General features: G+C 46.7%; 1 protein-coding gene across 1 annotated transcript in view; it reads left to right on the top strand.

Annotated features, from left to right (window-relative positions):
• ADD2 (adducin 2) overlaps window positions 1–20305 on the top strand; it is a 440390-nt gene that overhangs the window by 314358 nt on the left and 105727 nt on the right. Inside the window, exon 11 of the mRNA XM_086943577.1 lies at window positions 1870–1989. Within this exon, the coding sequence (XP_086799703.1) occupies window positions 1870–1989 (120 nt within the window). The remainder of the gene's footprint in view (window positions 1–1869; window positions 1990–20305) is intronic.

The following is a 20305-nucleotide window of genomic DNA, read 5'->3' as shown; positions in this document are numbered from 1 at the left end:
GTATCTCTCCACAATGCCATTGGTTTGTGAGTTGTAAAGTGAGGTTCAACTATGTTTTCTACCATAGGACCCCAGAAATGTAATTATCTTACCAGTCTCGAGTTGGGTTCCATTTTCAGCTATAAGTACTGATGGGACAACTTCTTCAGCAAAAATTAACACAAGATTATGAATAGTGGCTGAGGTAGTTACTTCTCTCATACACTTCACAATTAAGCATTTGGAATGAACATCAACCATAACCAAGGTAAGCTTCAAATGATTCCCAAGTTCATTCATGGGCCCAATGAAATCTAAGCACACTGTGTGGCAATGTATTCCAGGATCAGCGATGTGACCAACATGTTACAGCACACCTACTTTAATTCATTTCTCCTCTTCTTTTAGAAATTGGGTTGGTGGTTAAAGGGGCTGGAAGCCCTTTTAAAGTACCAGCCACAATCCTTGTTAGGGTGAACCCCAAACAGTCACTAAATTAACCTGTCCCTGTAACTTAGCACAAAAACAGTCAGGCTTAACTTAGAAGCAATGTGTAAAGTATGTGTGTGACACACAAACAGCAATAAGGTTAAAACACAACACAAGAAAAATCCCACACCAATTTAGAAATAGCTACAAAAATACAATTAGTAGAACTAGAGATATGCAATTTCAATGTTTTAAGGTATGTATAGTGCCTAAAAGCACAAAACTCCAACTTGGGTTATCTGGTCGTTGCAGACCGAGAAGGTCGCAAGTTCAGACCAACTACGATGGAGTGCAGGTTGGATACAGGGATCAGGTTAGTCCCACTGAGCATTGCTCCAATTGCACCATATGTCCTTGATGTGGAGTGCTGTGTTGTGCTGCATCAGTTCCGATGAGGAGCTGTGAGGGCTGCAAAGAGAGGTCTTGCGTCACACTGCATTTGTTCTGATGAGGAGATGCGAGGGTTGCGATGCAAGATCCTGCTTTGAGTTGCGTCGGTTCTGATGAGGCTGCTGTTCAGGGACTGTGAGGTGTTGCGATGCGAGGTTCTGCATCACGTTGCATCGAGTTCTGTCGCACTGTGTCAGTTCTGAGGAAATTCACAGTTGAGCCAGGAGAAGTACACTCTGATGCCAGCCAAGTGTCTAGGACCCGAGGGGCACTTTTTGGGGGTCGGGACAGCAGCAGCGTAAAGGTAGGTCCTGTGAGTATAGGCAGATGCAAGACCGGTCTCTGGAGCTTATTATGTCTCGGCAGCTCAGAACAGGAGGCCACTCAGCTAGCCCTGGACTCAAGGATCCGGTCTAGTCTACCTTCCTTTGACTCAGTCTGAAAATGTCTGTCAGCTGCAAACCTCATGTGTTAGAGGTTCTCATAATTGCAGTCAGAGGAATCCATTGTACAATATACTGCTTTAAAATCACAGAAACAAAATTCTCTGTCTTACTGTCCAAGTTAAAGAAATCCAGCCCTCACCAAGCCTTTTAAGTTTCAGCTACAGAATCTATAATGCTGTCCAACTTGTTTTCCAACTAGCTCCTATAAATGAATTAAAAAAAACACCTTACCTTTCAATCCATTCATTCATACAGTGCTAAGCCCCTTCTATATATTAAGATTCCTAACAATGCCTTTGCTGAGCTCCGATTAAGTCCTAATATTGTAAAGTACAGCTTCTCTAAGCTAGTTCCATGCTATTAATGTCTTTCACAAGGGTACCAACTTTTTCTTCTTTGGTTGTGTATTAGTCAAATATGTTGTGTATTGGGTGTAAAACACTCAAATACTTTGATAAAGAAATCCTAAAGAAATAATTGTTCCTCCTGTAATATTGTCTTAAAATTAAAGCAGCACACTTTGTTCATCAAGAGGTGTAAACTGATGTGGTTTTTATTTGTGCAGTGGCTGAAGGCAGATGAGATGGCTAAAGCCAGCAGTGGATCAGCAATTCGGACAGAAAATCCTAATCAATTTGTGCCTCTTTTCACTGACCCGCGTGAGGTTTTGGAGACCAGAAACAAGGTATGTAGGCATTCATCCTGGTTATGCTCAAATGTTTACTGGTGCCCATAGAAGTATGAGAGTGATTTATAGTTGAAGATGACCCACTTACCACCACTCATTTACAGAACAACAAAAAACAAGATACTGGAACAGATATTCTACATTGCTTGAATTATTGCAAACCATCTTGCGTTGCTTTTCTTTCCAGGGATATTTGTGCACTAATCAGTCTGATATATCAAAGCATGAAAAGTGCAAAAATTCCCTAAACAGTAGTCGAAAGAATGAAATCTTTTAAAATGGGTGACGTGGCTGTAGCAAAAGGTGCACACATTTTACTTTGTAATACATTTAGTAGCCCTACAGTAGTACAACTTGTGTACCTCAAAATGTTATTCATAAACGTATATGCTGTGACCCTTGACCCTGCTCGCAGGTCAGGTCGCCCCTCACGCCGCACGGCTCCCCCTGTGTGCCCGTGACTCCTGCCCCCTGCTGCTGCTGCTGAGAGTTCACCGCTGGTGTGCTCCCGTGTGCTCACGTGGTCTGGTGACTGCTTTGTGCCTTTTTCGTCTGTTTTTATTGTATTTTATTTCATTTGCATTGTATTGTAGACAGTTGTTCTGTAGGCACCCTTAACGCCCCTTACCCTCTCTACCCCCCACTCCCCGCTTCCCGCAGCTGCACCCCTGCGGCCCACCCCCTTTGCCTTCTGTGTCCTGTCCCGTCCCCGTCCCCCAACGCCCATTGGCCGCCCCGCTCCCACCTCCCAGCTGCTCCTCCCTCCCACTTGGCCTCTTATGGAGGACGCAGCGTGGCAGTGAGTGTGACCCTTGACCCTGCTCAGGTCAGGTCGCCCCCCATGCCGCACAGCTCCCCCTGTGCGCCTGTGACTCCTGCCCCTTGCTGCCGCTGCTGAGAGTTCGCCACTGGTGTGCTCCCGTGATCCCATGTGCTCCCGTGGTCTGGTGACTGCTTTGTGCCTTTTTCGTCTGTTTTTATTGTATTTTATTCCATTTGCATTGTATTGTAGACAGTTGTTCTGTAGGCGTCCTTAGCGCCCCTTGCCCTCTGTACCCCCCGCTCCCCGCCACTGCACCCCTGCGGCCCCGCCCCCTTTGCCTTCTGTGTCCCGTCCCGACACCCGTCCCCCTACGCCCATTGCCCGCCCCGTTCCCGCCTCCCAGCTGCTCCTCCCTCCCACCTCGCCTCTTATGGAGGACGCCGCGCGGAAGCGCAGCAGGCGCGCCTCCGGCGCACCAAAGGCAAGCCCGTCTGCGCCAGTCCGCGCCTGGACCTCTCCCAGCGCCAGAACCCCTGGACCCCACGCCCCCCGCAACGCCAGACTCCGATACAATGCCAATGCCCTCCTCGCTCTCAACACCGGCCGGGACCGCCGCAGCTTCCAGGCCACCCCAAAATGCACCCACGAACCCTTCTCCTGCCACACCTGAAACTTCTCCTGTGACAGAACCACCAAGCCTCCAAGGACCGGACACAACCACCTTCGCTACATACTTAACATCCGCTCCGCACGCAAACACGCCGTCGAGCTCTGGGGCCTACTCGACACAACGACCCCAGACGTAGCATTCCTGACCGAGACCTGGTGGAATTAATCTTCGGCACCGGACATCACCATAGCCATCCCGGACGGCTACAAGATCACCCCCAGGGATCGCGCAAACAGAATAGAGGAATAGCCATCGTCCACAAGGCCACAATCCAGGTCCACACCCTCGCAGACGAGTCCTCAACTCCGCCGAACACCTCCACTTCCAGATCCACACCGACCCCAACACCACTACAGACCTCCCGGACCCCGGGCCCTGTTCAGCAACTCCATCGCCGACCTCGCCAACACCCACGCACTGGCCTCCACGGACTATATCCTCCTCCTCCTCGGGGACCTGAGCTTCCACCTCGAAAACAACAACGACACCAACTCCGCCACACTAATCGAAAACCTCGCCAACCTCGGCCTCTGGACCGACCACCACTGCATCCACTTCACATTCAAGAAGGCAACCACGCACCACCACACTCAACAGCTACCTCGCCGCTAAGTATGAGCGGAAAATCCGTTCCGCTCGCGGATTTTGCGAATTTTCGATAAATTCGCGATCCGCGAACTCCCGCGAATTTACTGAGAATTCGCAAATCCGCGAGCAGCGGATTATTCCGGGGGCAAAAGTTGAAGCCTGGCCTGTTGTAACTATTTTACGATGGCGCCGGCAAGCTGCCAGCGCCATCCAAAAATAGTTACTAAGTTAGCTTCAACAGGAAGCTCTAATAGATAAAATAAAGCAGGTGCTAGATTTTATCTATTAGAGCTTCCTGTTGAAGCTAATTTAGTAAGTATTTTAGGATGGCGCTGGCAGCTTGCCGGCGCCATCCTAAAATATTTACAACATGCCCTTCCTGTGACTCATTCATCAGCCCAAAAACAATCGTGAGCGTCGTCGAGGCAGGTGTGCCTTCTTCACAAATCTACCGTGGAAAATCAGCTGTGATGCTGGATAGAGGCTTTTGCATCCGTGACTTTCACGAGCGCAATACCCGTGCTGTTTCTGTGACCAGGAGCTTATTTCTCTTCATCTGCTGAACTGATCTTTCTCTGACCTTTTATACACACTAGAAGCATGTGTGAACTCGCATGGTAGCCCTGCCCGTTTGGCCCCGCCCACACACTCGCAGTTTGCACCGTCTTCCCGCCATTCAACCACTATGATGGACAGCTCACTCAAGGGACCCCTGCGCCCTTCGGGGCGATTGCATAGTAACACACACATGGTCGCTCGAACTAGTTGATGCTCAAATTCAGTGACTCATTCATTAGCCCAAAAACAATTGTAAGCGTCATCGAGGCTGGACAGGTGTGCCTTCTTCCCAACTCTACCGTGGAAAATCAGCTGTGATGCTGGATAGAGGCTTTTGCATCCGTGACTTTCACGAGCGCAATACCCGTGCTGTTTCTGTGACCAGGAGCTTATTTCTCTTCATCTGCTGAACTGATCTTTCTCTGACCTTTTATACACACAAGAAGCATGTGCACTCGCATGGAAGCCCCGCCCCAAATCCACGATCCGCAAATCCGCAAAATCCGCGGATCGTGGATCCGCAAAATCCGCCCATGCTTACTCGCCGCTGCTGGGGCAAAATCACAGAGAACCAACTGTCCTCAGCCCTCACCCTGGACCCTCCAACCTACTCCTCTGACCCGACACCGCCGACCGATACCTTAGACAGTGGATCGAAGACTGCGCCAACACCCTAGCCCCGCTAAAGAAGCCCCCCATCAACCACTACAGCAAGAAAGCAGCCTGGTTCACCGAAGAACTCCAGACCTCCAAACACACATGCCGGATGCTAAAGAAAAAATGGCTCCAAGACCGCACGTCAGACAACCACTCTGCCCACAAGGACGCTATTCGCAGACACCACCAATTCATCGGAACAACCATGAGATCCTCCTTCAAAGCCCGCCTGTACAACAACGCACACGATTGCAAAGAGCTCTTCAGCATCGTCAAGGCACTCTCCAACCCCAGCGCCAACACAATTGACATCCTGCCCTCGCAAGAACTGTGCGACTCACTGGCCACTTTCTTCCACCGCAAGATCATAGTCCTCCACGACAGCTTCAACGCACCTCCAGCCCTAACCACGACTGACCCCACCCCGAACACCACCTGCACCAACCAGCTGACATCCTGGGCCCACGTCAACAACGACGAGACACGAAAGATCATGAACTCCATCCACTCTGGACCACCAGCAGACCTCTGCCCACACCACGTGTTCAACAAAGCAGACGCCACCATCGCACCCCAGCTACAAAAGGTCATCAACATCTCCTTCGACTCAGCGACATTCCTGGAAAGCTGGAAGCACGCCAAAATCGACGCCCTCCTCAAGAAGCCCAAGGTGGACCTCAAGAACTTCCGCCCCATCTCCCTGCTCCCCTTCCTGGCGAAGGTCATTGAGAAAATCGCCAACATACAGCGGACCCGCCACCTCGAGGACAACAACATCCTAGACATGTCGCAGTCCGGATTCAGACGGAACCACAGCACCGAGACAGCCCTCATTGCCTCCACAGACGACATCCGACACCAACTAGACAACGGCGAAACCTTAGCCCTCATCCTCCTGGACCTGTCAGCTGCCTTCGACATGGTCTGCCACCACAAACTAAGAACATGCCTCCAAGAAGCCGGAATCCGGGAAAAAGTCCTAGACTGGACCACCTCCTTCCTCTCCGACAGAATCCAGAGGGTCTGCCTCCCACCCCACCATTCCAAAGCTACCAACATCATCTGCGGCGTACCCCAGGGCTCATCCCGATGCTGTTCAACATCTACATGGCCCCTCTCGCTCAAGTGGCCCACCAACACAACCTGAACATCATCTCCTACGCCGACGACACCCAGCTCATCCTCTCCCTCACCAAAGACCCACACACTGCCAAAACCAACCTCCACGAGGGAATGAAGGCCGCCGCCGAGTGGATGAGGAGCAGCCGTCTGAAGCTGAACTCAGACAAGATGGAAGTCCTCATCCTCGGCCCCACCCCATCTGCCTGGGACGACTCCTGGTGGCCGACAACGCTAGGAACAGCACCGACGCCGACGGACCACGTACGCAACTTGGGGGTCATCCTCGACTCCTCCCTCTCCATGTCCAAGCAGGTTAGCGCCGTCTCCTCCTCCTGCTACAACACCCTCTGCATGCTTTGCAGGATCTACAAGTGGATCCCGATCGAAACCAGAAGAACGGTGACCCAAGCCCTCGTCAGCAGCCGGCTGTACTACGCCAACGCACTCTACGCGGGAATCCCGACCAAACACCTACAGCGACTACTACGCATCCAGATCGCCTCGGCCCGTCTGATCCTCAACCTCCTCCGATGCAGCCACATCACCCCCCACCTCAGAGACCTTCACTGGCTCCCCATCAACAAGAGGATCACCTTCAAGCTCCTCACCCACGCCCACAAACCACTCCACAACTCCGGACCAGCCTACCTGAACAACAGACTCAACTTCTACACCCCCGCCCGTCAGCTCCGCTCCGCCAGCCTCGCCCTCGCCAACGTCCCACGAATCCAGCGTACCACCTCCAGAGGCAGATCCTTCACCTTCCTCGCTGCCAAGACCTCTCACACCCTCCCCACCCACTTGCGGCAGACCCAGGACCTGCTCACCTTCAGGAAGCTCCTCAAGACCTGGCTCTTCGAGCAGTAGCAGCAGCAACCTCCCCCCCCCCCCCCCCCGCAGCGCCTTGAGTCCCTCACGGGTAAGTAGTGCGCTTTACGAGTTCTGTGATTGATTGATTGATTGACTGCCTCTCCTATCTTTTCTATGCAGATATCTCTATCCCAATTGCGGAGATCTCTACACATGTAAACCTGGAAAATGCAGAATACTTGTTACTAAATAAGAAGGCTCTAGGGAAAGAGAAGGGGCATTAAGGATGGCTAAGGAGGGGTTTATAGTGGGTTAGACACCTACCCACAAAAGAGTAATCCCATTGCACTTTTAAAATTACCACAGCCAGGCCTGGATTCCAGGAACACACATGGCCACCCACTCCAACTGCAACACCCTTCCATAGAACATAATGAAGGTAGGAAATTAAAACCCGACAGCAGCAAGTGTTAAGATAATTAACATTATTTTGACTTCTAACAAATATATCCACATTTTATTCAATGTTAAAACATTGCATATAATTTAAAAATATTCATTAAAACCTTTTTTAAATAACCTTTTTAAATTTGTTAAATAAATCTAACTTTTATTATGCTTGTAAAATCATTTAAATGCATTCAAATTAATTGTATCCAATACTTTTAGTAATTTTCACTACATATTAAATTAAAATAAATATTTTACTGTAGGTGGGATATTTCTCAAAATAAATCTTTATATAAATAATTATACATTAATTGCATATATTTAAATGTATTCATTTTCAATACACTTAAGATAATAGTACTGCAAATGTTTTATTTGTTATAGGTTTAAAACAGCATTATTTTTCATTATTATTTAATGTTAAAATATTTTTTCCAAATTATTTTAAAGTTTAATACACTTTTTTTTACTTTTTCCTGTAGTCAACCATAGAGACCTGCACCTATGTAGTTAAAAATATTAATAGTAACATCACACTCACAAATGCGTCTCCCTCCCCTGGATTCCAGGGCTGGGGTTATATAAGTCTAAACTTTGGAGCACCTTGAAACTCTACATGGTAAATACCCCAAAAGTTGTGAAGCTACTTGACTCTGTAAGAGTAACCTTACATGTGAGTACATCAACATGTGTAAATTTACCTTTGTGAATGGGGCCCGATGTATTCATGATTATTTCAAGTATTAATGCTTATGGTTAGGTTGTGCTTAAAAATCCCAATGTCAGGAAATCAGACATTTAGATAAAACAATGTTAGTGGAAGTTTCATTCTTAACATAACTTTATTTAAAACCCACCATCTATAAAAGGCCAGCATCTCATAGCTTTTTGCCGATATGACTCATTACACATAGAGAATCATACACTGACCTTGTGAGGTTGCTTGTGAAAATGGCACTACTTCTTAATTTTTAGGTGCAATGTGGGTGTTTTGTTTAATATATGACTGCACATCTGTAGGAAACTGTACAGATATAACCGTCGTTTTGTACTCCATCACTCCAGAACCTCTGCATATAATTTACAATTGAAATTGAATTGCAATTGTTTTATGCATTTCCACCATCTATATTCAATTATCATTTCCATTTGTCCCTAATGTGTATAAAATCATGCCAATTCTTCTATAGTTTAAGTCAAGACAGGTCGGGTTGGAAGAAAGAGACCAATGTTTCAAGATTCAATAACTTGGAAACTTCCATCAGAGCTAGATTCTCAGAAGCACCCATCCACTCTACAAATGTGAGAAACCTGTTACCAAACAGCAGACACGCTCAAAACATTTCTCATTTTTAAGTAAAAATATTTCTGCAGATTTTTATATTTAGTCTTATAGCCCCCCGTAGCGGGCTATACCGGCTAATAAAGTCCGGCTCCAGCGTTAAAGGCCCGAACCGAAGGCGAGGCCCTTTAACAAGGGAGCAGGACTTTAATAGCCGGTATGGCCCAGCTAGCTGTAAGGCTATTAGAACATTCTGGCACTAAAAGGCAGAATCTTCTAACAAATAAAACTAAGGCCTCTCGAAGCCCGAGGGGGTTTAAATCCCCTTGGGCTCCGAATCCCTTTGTAAAACAACATTGGAATGTTTCTTTGCCGGTTTTTACCGGCCCGTAGAAGCACGGAGAACTCCATTGTATTCAATGGAGTGCTCAACATTCCAATGTTCTAATATACTATATTCTCGGTCTTCAGACAAATTATAGACATAATCTTACTGTATGTTAAATATTTAAGGAAATGCGTACTAGAATTAGCCTGTTAGATATGCTATTGTAAACAATCATAGCTACTAGAAAATATAAATTATTTAACAGCCTAGTTGCTCACTTCTTTTTTCTTCGCCTGTTTCAAGAACAAACTGAAAACATTTCAGAAACTAATGTCTCAACTAACTCTACCTTATAAATGATGACTGCTCTTATATTAGACATAAAACATATTTGCAAAAAAAAGCGTACTAGTTTACCATCATAGTGCATGAAGTAATAAAAATACCAATAAAGTTGCCATATGAAAATCAGTTCTGAATAAGCATTTGATCATTTCAACTAAACACTAAGTAAAAATCATAGAACCAACAGCTGTGGCACCATTAAATATTTTATAGTGGCAGCTCATACACAACTTTATATAAAATCCCTAGCATTATTAATTGAAGAGCCTGAGAAAAATATCCTGTTTAACAATACTAGCTGGTGATTTTAATGCTAGGATACCACAAAAAATTATGATGATTTTTTTTTCAAATGGTGAGGATTCAATGAAAATTCCTTCATAAGTGTTCAATAATGTGAATCATAACAAAAGAGGCAAGAAATTATATCAGTTCTACAAAAGTTATAATTTTACAGTAATATATGGAAAGTATCAAAATGATCAACCAATATTTAACAATGGAAGGGATAGATCAGTGACCAACTACGCAATAATTACTTCCAACACTACAACTTGTTAATACATTTTAAAGTTGCTGAGCACCATGGAAGTGACCCTAGACCACAATTAATATATATAGATTTGAAAGGAAAGATATTTGATATATGGAATGCAGGTTCAAACCTTGAGATGAGGAATATATGTGGTATACACAATCAAAACTCTGCTTACAATACCATGACCGTTACTGAAGAAATTAAGTGAAGGACTCCGTAAAAGTGTCTGTTACAGTTGACAACAGAAAATTGATATTTTTATTCCAGATATGACCTGAACACAATTGCTATCATACTATAACTATTTCGCAAAAGATACAATAAATCTCCTTCTAAGAAGATGTATTTTAATGGAAACAAAGATCTTCAAGAAAAATTATGATAGAGCAAAAAAATAAAAATTGCACTAAAGACGGTAAAATAAATCAGAGATTTTTAAAAATTATTGGTAAAGTTACATTACTAAAGGAACATTGAAAACAATATAGGAGAATAATAAGGCAAAGTAATTGTGTAGAGGAATAAAAAATGTAGATGAAATTATGATGGCACTCAAAGAGAAAAGGACAAAATATTTGTGGGATTTGATAGGAAAGTTGATTGGGAAAAGTAAAATACAGATGGCCACACCAGTTGAAGAAAGGGAATGATAGACTGTATCAGAGAAATGTATAACCTGCGGGACACTTTAACCCACACTAGGGGATGGTCTAACCAATTACCTCAGAAGAAGAGTGCAGATGCTCCCTTTATGATGGTCACCCTATTCCCAAGGACCAGATGAAATCTCAGCAAATATATTAAAGCTAGAAACAAATATCTGGGCTTCACTAATACATCCACTAAAACAGACTGTTGTGAAAAATAACTGTATTCTGGACCCTAGGAGCGTAAGTATCTGATTTACAATTTAAAGAAAGGGAATCAGGCTTATCCCAACATTTATCAAATGAGCACTATAGTGGACATATCTATTAAAGAATTTCAAAGATTGGGCGGAAACTACACAAATAGTATGAACATCCAAATTGGTTTCAGACATTCACCTTGTAACTGGTGAATGCCGGACTGTGAAGCCCTTAGCAGAAAAATCTATATGTCAAAAAGTTAATTTTGCAATACATTGAATATATGTCAATCTGTAAACCTTATTTGGCTCATTAGATAGAAACACACCCAAGTGAAGAATGGTGATTTGGGGGTACAAATGACTGATAAAACTAAAAACTTTCATAAAAACTCATGGACCAAAACTCAACTGGGCAAAATGGAGCTGTAACACAGAAGATCGTGACTCTGTATGGGTTGAGGGAAGGTTGTATTTTTGCATCATCACTATTTTCTATTTACATTGCAAATACACCAGGAGTTTTAACCCTAGCCTGTGGTGTTCCTCCAAATATAGCCCAAGAACAAACAGAGCTTCTACTATGGGGGTGATACTATTTTTTTTGACTATCCAACTGTAAGGGGCATTAGATATGTTTGTGAATTACTGTGACAAAACCCTTTTAAAAGTCCAAGACCAAAATGCTAGGAATGCTAGCGTGCTGTGGATTTTATACCAAAACCAAAATAATGGTGCTTCAAAGAAAAAAATGTAAACAGGATTTTATTTGGCGATTATATTTCAGCAATCACAAAATACTAAATACATATTCTTATGTGGCAGTAACTTCATCCAAGAACTTGAGTTTCCATCAACATGTCGTCAAGCAGTGTTAGGATACACAAAGATAGTTATTACTGCTCTGGGGAAATTGGGCTGAACTGCCAGTAAATATCAAAAGAAGAGCATGAGCTAAAAGTAGTAATCCTGCTACTGTATGCAGTGAAGCAGTGAGCTGAAAGGAAAGGATTTAGGGCCTGATGTAAAGTTTGACAGATGGGTTACTCTGTTACAAATGTTGTGATATACAGTCTATTCTATTGCAAGTGTTCTATGCCCTGTCACACTTGTAATACCCTAGACAGAACATGCATCCCTATTGTGACAGAGTAACTTATCTGCCAAACTCTAAATCAAGCCTTTGGACAAAATCCAGTCAGCAGAAATAACAAGCAGGAAAAAAAGGACCTGACTACCACAGGCAACTGCTGGATTTGCCCTTAGACTGGACCTGGGTTGTATCGGTATACCATATAAATACTGTAATAGAGTCCTAAACTAGGGGCGTGGCTTAACCAGCCATCATAGCTTATGCTCACTTATAAAGCTTGGTACCCTCGGACACCTCGATCCTGTATTATCCTCTCCCGATGCCTGCCCTTACCTGCCATCATGCTGCCCAAACTACGGAGTGGGCAGGGGGCACTGATCTGAGCTGCAAACAGCCGAGACTGAGGGATGGGGTGGCATTGGACGAGAGGCTAGAGTGGCGGTGGCTTCCCTGGGGCCTGCAGCCAGTGCACGGTCTGAGTGGCCACCGACCAGCACATCCTCAGGGGGCATGCTGCAGCCTCACCACCCCACCTGGTGTGCCTGTGGCGGGTGGGGCAAACCCACCTGGAGACGTCGAACCACAGGCAACTGTGTGGCCCTGTGGAGGGGTGCCAGGTGCGAGAAGTGGGTGGCAGTGGCCTCAATTGAAGGCGTGGCCTGAGACCGGCTGGCAACTGGCTTGCACAGCTTGCTGCCTATTGCTGTGCACTTACAGGGGGGCACCCGCAGCCTAGAAACAGTCGGCAGGGAGTCTATCCCCCCGAGAGCAGAGTCGCCTTAGTGTCTGCACTCCCTTCAAGCAGAGCCCGGTGCCGGGAAACCTGGTGCCCCTTCCGTCCCTGGACATCGACCATTCCATACTTCGCCCTCGTGGACAGGGTGAAATTAGCCAGCAAACATTGCCTAAGACCGGAGGCATCAGGACTGTCGGGCGTGAGTATGCCCTGCTGGAAGTGTATGTCAATGAAGGCCCCTTTTTTCCCCCCAAACTCCCTCTCTGCGACTCACTGGGCCACGGGGTGGGACTACACTTCTTGACTGTCAGAGGCTGCCTTTGCAGCAGGCAGCTGGCGGAGCCCCCTAGAGGGAGAACTGGCCAAGCCCTGCCCACCAGGCAGCCAGGGAATATACTTTGGAACACCATCAGCAGAGGCCTGGTGGGGGAGCATATTGGCAGGACCCTCTAGCCCCTGCCCAGTGACTGCACGTCAGCTCCCAGGGACATGCACGAGTAGCTCATCAGCAGGGCCCCACCAGGCTGAGGATCCGCATCTCTTTCTTCTTGATGGCAAGCTGCCAAAGCCTCCCAGACAAGAGGTGAGAAGGAGGGGCCTACCATTGCAGACTGGAGGGCCAGCTATCAGCTCATTAGCGGGAAGGGCCGGGAGGGGCCCCCCTGTCCTCCTTGCAAGCTGTGTGAACAGCAGTGCATTCCTCCTCACCCCTCACCATTCGGCAACATCAGCTCGCTTCACTGAGGAGTGAAAGTTGCCATCACCGGGGGAGTGAGTGGGCACCTGGGTGAGGACCCCTTCAGTGTAGCAGGGGGAGGGGAGTCTCTCACAGGCTCTTCAAGCAATCCTGGTGGGACCCCTGGTTCCACCTGCCGCACTCTGTCCCTGGCTTGGGGCGCTGCTGGCCCCTAGATTGGACTAAACTGCTGAGGGCCGCTTCTTCCAGCACACACAGGACAACGTGCGGACTGATCCTTGTCACCCTGCATTTATAGCCACCTTAACTGGCTGCTGCCCCTCCTCCAGGATGCAATGGCCTATGCATCAGCCAACATCACTGCGAAGAATCATTCTACCTAACGCCTCACCCAGGGATTTCACAACATCCTGAGGGTTGTTTGCGACAGCGTACCGCCCTACGGTGCTTTATTTGGGGGGGGGGGCTATCCCTCTGCTTTTCATCTCTTGTTCATAAGGGTGAGGCACAGGGTGATAGCGCCCACACCGTCCTAACCGAAGGTGGGGCAGCAGACCACTGTGCTGGAAACCTTCACCTGGACATCTCACTGGACAGCCCGCAGTCCACAGATGATAAACTATACAAGGTCCTCCCTCCCATCGAGAGTTCCCTCCTATCCATGGAGTAAACAGTAAGCACCTTGATGACCAGAATCAGATTCCTTAAGGATGATCATCGGAAGCTGTCCGATTGCATGGCGGAGGGCAAAAAGGAGATGGCAGCGCTCTAGCCTCAGATTTCAGAAGCACAGCGGGCACCGTCAGACCGTTAGGCCCTGGAGGAGTGGGTAGAAGATGCAGAAGGTCGCTCCAGGGGAAGCAATGTTCACATTGTGGGCTTTTTGGAGGGCTGAGACCCACAGATATTTTTGAAAAACGGATTCTGCTCCTTTGTCCCCGCTGCAGACCATACCCCTTTGTTCTCCCTGGAGAGAGTGCACAGGGTTCCTACAAGGACACCGGTCCCAGGTGTGTGCCTTGCCTCCTACTAGTCAAACTGCTCCACTACAGGGACCATGTCACCATCCTGCAGGCTGCATACCAGATTTGCACCTTGAAACTGGGCAATCAAACTGTCATGTTGCTCCTGTATTACACTACTGTAGGACAGCGCCAGAGGTTCTCCTTTTTGAGTGCCAGAAAGAGGCTCCGCAAAGATTTCAGTACTCCCTACTATTCCTGGTCCTCTTCAAGGTACTATCATAGGGCAAGTCCCTTTTCTTCACTGATCACACCAACATTTGGGACCAGCTGGACCTACATCAGTTGGCAACTTCATTGACCCACAGGGGGAACACCTCCTAGACCGATGGGAGTGGGGCAATGAAGGCAACACCAAGAGAGGAATGGAACTTTCACACCTCCCAAATCCATGCACCCACCCTCTGTGGAGCAACTCATTGCAAACCTGCAGCAGGTGAATCAGGCGAAGGCATCGCTGAGGGATAGTGCAGGCTCCTCTGGGATGAGCAGTGTCCTTACATATTCATAACGGATGATGACTCGGTTGCCACAGGAGGACCCCGCCTTGGCTCTCAGATGCCACAGCTAGTCACACTACATACTGCAGACATAATAGTCTGAGCCAGCCACATAGTCCTGGACTCTTGTTGCAGCTAGCCCTCTCCAGCTCTTTTCTCTTCCCCTTTCCTCAATCCTTTGTTCTCCCTTTCCCACTCTGACTCCTTCCAGATGCCAGGCCCCAGCTTCTATCTTATCTGCCTACCATTTTCCCCCTTTCAAACCACAACCCTACTTTTGGGTCTAGCGCTAGGTTTAATCTGGTTTCATTAATCTGCTGTTGCAGCACGTCCCGATTGTTGCTTTGCTGCATCTCACCCCCACCTTCGCATATAGTGGCCAGACATGCACCAGAATGCTGCCTTCCCCAACTATTTACTGGGCTCCAGTAGGGCTTGTTTACATGAAAGGTGGCCCTGGGTGGGACCCCTCTGGGGGGGATCATATCTTTACAGCAACATGGCTCCTCGGGCAGAAACCCGGCATCTGACTCTAAATCTTAGGAGGATCATCTACTTGTATGTCATGTGCCAAAATGCCCAGATCATTTTCCTTCAAGTGAGACACAGCACGTTAGCCAATGCTGCAGTGAATGCTTAGGCGCTGGAGGGGTCACATTGTAGCCACCACCTAATAAACCTATTCCAGCATTTAGATGCAGAGCCCTCATTTGGATCCACCAGAGTCTCCTTTCAAGTCATTGACAATAGGGACAGGGGGGGCAGCTTCGCTACAGCATGGCTTCAGGGTTCCTCTGAGCAAGGTGTATGCCCCTAACAGAGAGCAAGATGTCTTCTGGGCCAAACTATCACAAAAACTGCCACATAGATTGGAACTCCATGGATCCTGGCATGCAACTATAACTGCACTTGATGTCTACTTGGACTGCTTCCGTCGCCCACTGCCCCACATGCCTCCACCACACAGACAGTGCACCTTCAGAAATGGGCTAGCCACTGGGCGCTGGTTGACGCATGGCGGTCTCTCAATCCCAGCGAGTGGATCTGTTCCTTTTACTCAGCAGTACATGACCTATATGTTTGCCTTGATTGTATCCTTCTGTCGCCCACTCATCTGGATGCTAAATGCCGGGCAGATTATCAGAGCTGCATATTCTCCGATCACAGCACACACTTGGTTGATCTGTCCTGGAATGCCCCATCACCTTGCTGCTCACATGGCAGCTGGCCAGGGAGATTTTGGAAGACCCTTCCATTCAAGCTTCACATGCTCAGCACATCACTCAATACTTTTCCACAAACGGCGGCTCAGCCTCCTCATGTGCATTTGAGTGAGACGCTTTTGAGATGGTCACATGCGTGCATTTTATACAAGAGATATCAGGGGTCTGAAAGACGCTTGATCAGCAGATAACCAAGGCTGGGCATCTTATCCCTGACCTTGATAGGGAGGCAGACCTGGGCACCTCCAAAAAGACAGCACTCGCTGACTCCAAAACCCGATATGCTGCAGTCCTGGACCCAATGAGCTGCTTCATTTTTGAGCATGCGTAGCCAAAACACTTCAAGAAGGAGACCAGTCAAGCAGACTCCTGGCTTGGCTGGCTCACCAGGACACCATTCCGGGTCCCCCCATGGGATCACCTCACCCACCAAGGTCGCCATTCACACCCAACAGGCTATCTTAGAAGCCTTCTTCACTTATTACTCCTCGGTTTATGCCACAACCCAGCACCCTCTGGCGACAGGGATCAGCTTATTCCTATACGAGTGCCCCCTTCTAAGGGTCACGCCGGTCTGTAGAGAAGAGCTGGACGAACCCTTAACCACACAGAGATCAAACAAGCCATATAATCCCAGGCCAGGAACAAAACCCCCGGCCTGGATGGTCTCCTAATTGCGTATTACAGCACCTTTAATTTCTTTGTTGCCCTTCACCTGGCCAAGGTATAAGAGGAGGTACTGCATACCAAGGGTCTACCTCATCCGTACGTAAATCCGTCCTGACAGTGCCCTCCATCGGTATACTGGGTACGGATTACAAATTGTAAGAAAACTACTGGCCGAACGATATGGGCAGGTAGTGCTGGACCTAGTCCACCCTGATCAAAATGGCTTCATCCATAGGCAAAGCCCTCCCAAAATAAACTCTCCTTCTTTCACCTGATGAACCAGGTCCCTGCGGCTTCCTCTACAAGACAGGCCTTTATTCTAGATTTAGAAAAGGCATTTGACACCCTAGAATTAGACAACCTCTTCCAGTTGTTGCCCCCCTGGGGGTAGGCGGGTGCCTCTGGGCATATATGCGACTTCTGTACACTGCCCTCAGATGCAGAGCCTGACTGGGCCAGTTGATCTCCCCAGAATTCCCAGTGAAGAGGGGCATAAGGCAGGGCTGTCCATTCTCATCCCTGCTGTTCATTTTCCCAAAGGAGCCCCTAGCCACTCAGCTTCGGTTGGAGGGGTAGGCATGGGGATTTCTGTGGATAGCACATTCCACTCGGTCTCCCTCTACCTGGATGACCTACTTCTTTATATTTGAGATGTCCATACAAACTATCCTTTATCCATACTACACTACATTCATTCGAACACATAACTGGCTTGCAGGTCAACAGGGTGAAATTATGCCTGTTCCCTTTAGGGGGCTCTTTGCTCCCTATCCGACTGGGTGGGAAGCAACTGGAGTGGATGGGTGACACTGTTGGATCCCTGAGGGTGTGATTATAGCATGTCCTTCCCCGCAGACCTCTCCAAGGACAACCTCCAGAGGACCTCCACAGCACTGAAGTCTCCGGTCCAATTCTGGAAATCACTCCCGGTAGCCCCAACTGGCAAAAAAGTCCATTCCAAAATTATTATGCTTCCACCCCACCTTTATCTCTTAGCTAAACTCTGCCCCTACAGTTTTTAACAATCCTGGATACTCTGGCAAGAGAGATAATCTGTAGCAACAAACGCCTTCACATAGCCCTACAGAAACCTCAGCTCCTCGTGGTGAGTGGAAGACTAATTGCACCCTTATTTGAGTCTTTCTTTCTGGTACCACAATTTTAATGGGTCTTGCAGTAGCTATCATTGTGTAATCTGGCTAAAATACCCACAACACGAGCACCCTCACTCCCACAGACATGGTCTACAACCCGCATCAAGCAGCGCCCTGGTCTCCAACCCCCCTCCCTGCCCTCTTCCGACTTGTTTTCCCCTCTTGACATAAGTTTTGCACATGCTCCCACTAATCCGCCTGAGAGACCAAGCTGCACCCCTGCCACTCCCTGCCCCCCCCCCCCCCCCCCCCCCACACCTCGTTGCACATTTACACGCAGAGGCTAGCGTTCTGGACCTATCTTCCTTTTGTATGCTGCAGCTGGTGCATGGACACTCAAGAAGACACTTTGTACCATTTTACCTAATGTGTTTATTATTGGAAAACCCAATAAAAAATACTTGCTAAAAAAACAAAAGAGCGAGTCTTAAATTATTGGTGCCGAATTGTATTTGCAAATCAGGGTACTTCTCATCATACACTTAAAAAGCATACTGAGACTATTATGAACTCACAATGGAACAAAAGTATAAAAAGATGATCATGCTTCATTTGGATGTATCTAGAGAGCCGAGCAAAGATGTACAGTATGATTGTATCCTGAAAAAGAGTATAACAATTTTACACAAAAAGGCTTCTTTTGATATCGACCTCAGACCTTGGACAAGACAAACCAAATATGATCATACATTCATTCCTGAAAAATGGGGAATGCTGCAATATTATTCTAAAGAAATCAGAAGATGGATGTTTAAATTAAGACTGTTCACAAATTGTTCATCAAATAGGGTGGGGAGTATCAGAAAATTATAAAGATGAGATTGTGAACTGTCCCTTATGTGGACTAATGGACTAATCTTTTAATTTTGTTTTGCAAGACTCAGAATTTATTTTCCAGTAGTTTTTTTAACTTCTTTTTATTGAACAGTAGTCAGAATTCATAAACATGATCATAATCAGAAATTGCAGTACATGCATTTTCAATGGCATACACATTCTATTATACAAAGACATATTGTAATACTAACAGTCTCTTCGGAGTCCATCTATCCATTCCAGTAGTTTTCTTAACGTCTTGGACAGTACAATAAAATTAGCAAGTATTTTATGGATGGATGGCCCCTGTTAGCTGGCCAAGAAACAGCATTTATAGAGATATTTTTACAACATTACGTCTTAGTTCTTGAAAATGGTTTTATGTATACAATAAACTGAAAGTATGTTCTCATTTGAAGTGATAATCGATATGGGAGTTGGAGAATTAATTATCTGTCTTGTTCCAGCACAATTATCTAAAACTAAGCTAACGCTTCAAATTGACAACATGTGCTTATTTGTGTTTGGGAAGCATTAGTGGGCATGAAATGGCTGCCAAATATCTTCTGCGATAATGGCATGTTTTGATTAATTGATTAAAAGTATCAGACTGCCATCAATAGCATGGCTTTTGAAGGAGATTAACGTGCATTTTTCTATGTTATAAAATAAAAATGCGTCTCTAAGTGGAACAATTTGCTTATTCGTGCGGGCATGTTTTTGAGGCTGTCTCTTTCACTGTATCTTGCATCAGTGTCTTTCTCTGTCTTTCACAGAATGACTCCCCTGAGGTCCCTTTTACTTTCTCGCTTGCTTGCCTTTCCTCCTTTTAGTCCATGGGTCCTCGCAACTATTTCCCCAGGGGCTATAAAGTTTTGTCTGTCATGTGACCGAGGGCCTCATTCATGCCAGCAGGGTGGCGGTGAGGTGGGTGTAGCAGAAAGAAAACATATACATGTAGTGACTGAATGCAGCAGAAAACATGGTATTAATCCCAGCTTCCACACTTTTTTTTTGATAATCAACTTTATTTGATTTTCAAGAATACAAAAATGAATTGGCAGGTAGATCATTCCTCATTGAGGGAAACATGTTATTATACACAGTCAACAAGGCATGGACGGCCCAGCCGGGCTTGTTAAGGCAGATCAAATAATCATTGCAATACATAGAATTAGGCAAATCATCACATTGGTAGTAGATTATACCATTTACCCCATACTTTACCAAATAAGTCAGGGCAGCCGCGGCCTTCGAAGAGAGATTCCTCCTGCACCCCACACCAATCCACTCCTCTCCTCCATTTCTGTACAGTTGGCATCTTTGCCTGGGACCAAAGTGTAGCTATATCCCTTTTGGCCACCGCCACAGACGTCCCCAGAAAGCGATTGTCCTCCCTAGAGCCATCTAGGCCGTCGAACACCCCCAGCAACAAGCGTCTCGGG

The sequence above is a fragment of the Lissotriton vulgaris genome, chromosome 11 (assembly GCF_964263255.1).
Source record: "Lissotriton vulgaris chromosome 11, aLisVul1.2, whole genome shotgun sequence".
In the NCBI taxonomy this organism is placed as follows: domain Eukaryota; kingdom Metazoa; phylum Chordata; class Amphibia; order Caudata; family Salamandridae; genus Lissotriton; species Lissotriton vulgaris.
The sequence above is the reverse complement of the archived record's forward strand: the minus strand, read 5'-3'. Positions and strand labels throughout refer to the sequence as shown.